At 36.2% G+C, this 6,000-nt stretch overlaps 1 protein-coding gene across 2 annotated transcripts in view; it reads right to left on the bottom strand.

Moving 5' to 3' along the window:
• The window catches only part of VPS54 (VPS54 subunit of GARP complex), a 74,498-nt gene that overhangs the window by 31,460 nt on the left and 37,038 nt on the right, over positions 1 to 6,000 (bottom strand). For both annotated transcript variants that reach the window (XM_007464116.1, XM_007464117.1), the window contains exon 11: positions 2,368 to 2,708. In XM_007464116.1, the coding sequence (XP_007464178.1) occupies positions 2,368 to 2,708 (341 nt within the window). The remainder of the gene's footprint in view (positions 1 to 2,367; positions 2,709 to 6,000) is intronic.

The following is a 6,000-nucleotide window of genomic DNA, read 5'->3' as shown; positions in this document are numbered from 1 at the left end:
GGGAAAGATTTCTTAAATAGGACACACACAAAAGCACAAACCATAAAAGGAAAGACTGAATCATAAGATATTAAAATTAAGAATTTTGTTCACCAAAGACCCCAATAAGAGAGTGAAAAGTCAACCCACAGAGTGGGAGAAGATATCTGCAGTATGGACAACTGACAAAGGGCTGTGTTGGGACTACATAAAGAACTCCCATAAATCAGTAAGAAATAAAAGGCAAACCAATAGAGAAGTGGGCAAAGGATCTGAATAGGGCCTTCACAGAAGAGGATATCCAAACAGCCAATAAATATATGAAAAGTGCCCTCTTATCAATCATCAGGGAAATAAAAATTTAAACTACTATACCTGTGACATATCCACCAAAATGTCTAAAATGTAAAAGACTGACAATACCAAGAGTAAATAAAGATGTGGAGTGATAGGAATGCTTCCACACAGCTGATAGGATTGTAAAGGAGTACAATCCTTTGGGAAATTGTTTGGCATTAGTTAAATTGACTATTCACAATACTTATTCATTCCTAGGTATATATTCAACAGAAATACTTATGTCATGTACACTGAAGACATCTACAAGAATGTTCACAACAATCAAACTGAAAATAATCCAAATTTCATCAACAACAGAATGATAAATACATTGTGGTGTAGTCAGAAGCGGAATATTTATGCACAAATAAACTACTGCTGCATGAAACTACTTAGAAAAATATCACAAATATAATGTGGAATGAAAGAAATTAAAGACTAAAGAACATGATTCCATTTATGGTTCTATTTATATAAAGTTTAAAACCTGGAAAAACCAATAGTTTTAATGTTTTTGGGGGGGGAAAGTGAAAGCATAGTGGCAAGGGGGGGCTTCTAGAGAGCTGGTAATGTTCTATCTCTTAACCTTGGTGATTACACCAGGGTGTTCATTTTGTTATAATAAATGGAGCTGAACACTTATAACTGGTCCATTTCCCTATATGTGCATCACATTCCAATTAAAAGGTTAAAACAAAACAAAAAGTAAGGAGAGTACCAGCCTTTGTCCTCTCCTTCCTGCTGCTACAGATTGAAATGAGATGATAAAACCTCCTAAGACACAGAGGGAAGCTACACAATGAGCTGGTAGAGCTACCTTCTCAGCTCTGGACCTCCTACCTCTGAATTGTTACAGGAGAGAAACAAAATTCTACATTGTTTAAGCTACAGATGTTTTTACATCTCTTTTAACAGCAGTTTTAGACTGAACCCTAACTAATAAATGTGAAAATATAAGCCAGAACAGAGAAGAAAAAATTTTATTAATATGTAGTTCAGGGTTTGATTGATTGATTTATGGTGCGGAGGGGGAGGTATTATAGCTGACTTTACACTATAACTGCAACCTTTATAAGCTCCTGGGCTATAAGCCGACTTACATCAAAATGAACAAAAGTACTGAGTTCTTATTATTCTTAATAATAACAAAATACAAACAATGTTCTTGGACCAGAAAGATTTTATTGGCTGTTTTATTTTTGTTCTTCCTATTCAGAACATTATTGGGACAACTGGTGAACTTTGAATGGGGTTTGTGCATTAGATGGTAATAATGCAGCAATGTTTTCTTGATTTTAATTGGTATAGTGTAGTTATTTAAGACAGTGTTACTGTATTTAGGAAATATACACTGAAGTATTTGGAACATAAAGTCTGAAACCTATTGTCAAATGATTGAGAAAAAATTTTAACATGAGAGATAAAGAAAGGAGAGACGAAAAGAGCGAGAAAGAGAGAGGAAGGGAGAAAGAGGGCAATGTAGTAAACCATTAACTGGGGAAGCAAGGTGAAGGATATATGAGAGTTTTTTGTACAATGCTGACAACTTTTCTGTAAATTTGAAATTATTTCAAAATAAGTTTAAAAAAGTAATATTTAAAAAGATAGTGTGACCCACTTGGAAATTCATGTCTGAAAAACTGAAAATTGTAAATCAAACAGATTTTCACTATATACAAAATACCAAGGTGACACAGTAAAAGAAAGAAACATAACCAAGGAAATACTAACCTGAGTTCCAGGACAGGTTCTGCCACTAATGACTTTAAATAAGTCATCTAAACTCTCCAAATTGAGGGCATTTAATTAAATCGTTCCTTCCCAGCCTTAAAATTCTACAATTCTCAATTACTTCCAATGCTCACCTCCTTACCTTGCATACATTTTCAATAAGATACATGTTTCAGAAAATTAATTTATTTTTGTTAAACTAAATTCCAAAAGACCAAAGTGTACACGGTTTCCCAATAAACTGAATAACCAATTAATATTATTGGAACCATTAATGACTCAAAATCTTGTTAACTTGGCAGCAGTCACCATACTCACATAATCTCCACAGCTCCTGGAGTAACAGATGATGATGTCTGCTCTTTGCTGGATGAAGAATCAGTAGTACATTCTGGTTCGGATACCGAATCACTGCTGCAGGGCTCACTATTTGGAGATGCATTTCTTTGAGAGGTAGTGTCAATTGCTATAGGTGTTAATTCACTCTCACTGAATGCATCGCTTATAAACATGCCTTCATGGATTAAATAAGCCACCTCTGTGTCCACTGAATTGTCTTTTGCAGCATTCTTCTGCTGCGAAATCTCCACCAATTCTCTAGTCCTTTGGTTTTTGTCAAGAACTGAGAGAACAACACTGTGAATGATATTTAACGTTGCCTACAAGAAAACAGGATACATTTTTAAAGGATTTAAAATATTTTGTACCTAAAGGTTCCAAAAGTGAACTCTGTGTATGTACTTTTGAACATCTTACAAATGAGTCAAGGTCATGCATATCAGAATTTCTTTTATTATACAGTAAAGGTGAATTGTGAAAAAGAATTGCTCAAAAGAGATGGGTTCCCTAAAGCTCAGACATAGGGCTCCATTTACAAATTAATTTTGTAAATGGAAATCTCCCTAAAATATACTGCATATTTCTCTAACTTCTTAAATAGGTTACACTAAACATAACTTGCCTGTCAGACGATCATATTCATTGACTGATGTGTTTTCTTTTCTATTTTTTTTAAAGGGGGGGGTTTGGAACAGAGCAACCAGTATCCAATCAATCTATGCAACAAATATTCACTGGGTTTTTTTTTTTTAATTAATTAATTTATTTGGCTGCATTGGGTATTCATTGCTGTGCACAGGCCTTCTCTAGTTGCGGCGAGCGGGGGCTACTATTTGTGGCGGTGCACGGGCTTCTCGTTGCAGTGGCTTCTCTTGTTGAGGAGCACGGGCTCTAGGCGCATGGGCTTCAGTAGTTGTGGCTCGCAGGCTCTAGAGCACAGGCTCAGTAGTGGAGCACGGGGTTAGTTGCTCCGCGACATGTGGGATCTTCCCGGACCAGGGATCAAACCCATGTCCCCTACATTGGCAGGCGGATTCTTAACCACTGCACCACCAGGGAAGTCCTGCTGCGCTTTCTTAAAAGGATAAAACAATCCGTATTCCTTAATTCCATAAACCTACCCTTAAATCCATCTCTCTCTCCTCATCTTACACTTTTTTCTCACTCATTCACTGCTCTCCAGACATTCTGGTTCTCTTCCTATTCTTCTAAATTCCACTGTTCCCATCTCAGTGCCTTTGTTGTTTCCTCTGCCCGGAATGTTCTTCACCTTGATGTTTGCATACATGTTTCTTTCTCATCACTCAGGTTCCTGCACAACTGTCACTTCCTCAAGAAGCGTGGTCCAGTGGTTAAGACTCCGTGCTCCCAATGCAGGGGGCACGGGTTCGATCCCTGGTAGGGGAACTAAGATCCCTCATGCCGCACGGCAAAAAAATAAAATTAAATAAATAAAACTGAATCAAAAACAACAAAAAAAGAAGCCTCCTATGACTCTTTCCAGCAACCCTATCCCATTAACCAGTTTTTTTTTAAATAACAGTTACCACTACCTTTTTATTTTTTTAATTCTAGGTCTCTTTCCACTACAATGTTAGCTCCATGAGATATTATATCCTACTGCCTAGAATAGTAAGTACTGGGCACATAGGAGGTACTTAATAAATACTGAAAGCTAGATGAATTAAGAGTAAATTTATGTAAGTCAATGTCTTCATGGACTACTAAGAAACAGGGGCTGCATTCCTACTTTAACATTCATGGTTGCGTTCTTATAATTTGTTGCCCCTTTCTTAAAACTCTTGATTTCTTTTTTAGGATCTACATGGTTCTAGGCAAGCAGACTCCAACTTTAAGTCTCCAAAGATAGGATAAGAGTCTAAGCTAGTCCAATCAACTAACGGAACCACCTGAGCTTAAAGCTAAAGAAGATACACAGAAGACAGACTGAGAGAAACACAGAGAAACAAAACCAAGGCTTGATAACATCATCAACCTCTCTATCAAGCACCTAAAGGCTGACCTATCTATGGATATTTTTCAGTTATATGAACTAATAAACCCCCTTAATTGTTTAAAACACTCTGTTTCCTGTTATTTGGAACTAAATGCACTCTAAATTATACAATATTCCAGAGTATATGAGAGAGATTCTGAGCCTTCGAGTGTCTGTGGATACTGCATATTTTCTTTCTCCATTAATCAGTAACTTCTCTATTGTCACAAACTTGCTCCTTGCTACACTCCTCCATTGCTGCTTTTAATCCTCACTACTGTCTCGTCTAAATCTTGATGTGCTTTCTCCCCCATCTTCATTTTGCCTTTCTTCTTCCTTATCTCTTCTCTCTTGATGATTTTCTTTCTTAAAAATTTTTTTAATAAAAAATGGTCATGGTCTTTGGACATGATCTTTCTCTCCCCAACAACTATTCTATACCTCTCCCATAGGAATACAGCTATGCAAAACTGAGTCCACCTTCCGGCTTCAGGTGTTAGTCCTGCGTATCCCACACAGTATACTCCCAACCCCCTTGCCACAGGATTAGTTCAGAAGTGAGAAGAAAATCCAGACCCAAAGCAAGCAGTGCACAGCACTGTCCTGACCACAGTAACCTAAATCAGCCCAGTGGATTAAAACCAAGGACTCTTGATGATTGAAGAAGAAAAAGTCTTGTTTTAGGAAGTAGAGTATACAAATGTAGAAGACCTAAAACTGTTATACATAGCCATTTTGCTATAATTAGGTTGGTTACTTTGAAGGTGAAGCCAACAAAGAGGAGGTAGAAGTGAATTAAAACAGAGAAACTAAGCGAGAAAACCATGACCACGTCATATGAAGCCTATCCTCGTTTTGGACTATTTTAAGTTCCCCAAGCCAATGTATTTCTTTTATTGTTTAAATTAGTTTCATTTGAATACTTTGTCCCTTTTAACTGACAACATCTTAGCTAATACAATAAACTTTCCATATACAGTGTATCAGGTGTTCTCTTAAGGGTTCTTCTTCACTGTTTTCACCATACCTACAGTTTTAAAGGTTTGCTGATTATTTTTTTCAAGACCAGAGCCATTCTTGCTTAAGGATGCCAGAAGATTTTACAATATATAGTAGATTCAACAGTAGGTACGCGATTTATTCTCTGAATTTTCATATTGCAGCAGTTTACAGTCAAGTTCATGTTCAAAGACCAGAACCGCTAAAATAAATTTTTCCAGTCTTGAGAATAATGAATGAAATAATCTGGTAACCATATTGATAAGTCTTTAAAATGATAGTCCAGAATTATTTGTCCACATAACAAACTGAAAACTTAAGAGTTAAAAATTTCTTAAAAAAGAATGTAAGCTTGCATTTAAGGATTATTTTCTTTTTTAGCTATACAAATCATCTTACATTATGGGATATAAACAAGAATTCTAATAAAAATACAAAATACAATTAATGCCCAGAAATAAACCCATGCACTCATGGTCAATTAATCTACAACAAAGGGCAAAATACAGCAAGAATATACAATGGAGTAAAGACAATCTCTTCAACAAGTGGTGCTGGAGAAACTGGATAGCTACATGTAAAAGAATGAAACGAGAACACTCCCTAACACCATATTA

The sequence above is a fragment of the Lipotes vexillifer genome, unplaced genomic scaffold, assembly GCF_000442215.2.
Source record: "Lipotes vexillifer unplaced genomic scaffold, Lipotes_vexillifer_v1.1 scaffold311, whole genome shotgun sequence".
In the NCBI taxonomy this organism is placed as follows: domain Eukaryota; kingdom Metazoa; phylum Chordata; class Mammalia; order Artiodactyla; family Lipotidae; genus Lipotes; species Lipotes vexillifer.
The sequence above is the reverse complement of the archived record's forward strand: the minus strand, read 5'-3'. Positions and strand labels throughout refer to the sequence as shown.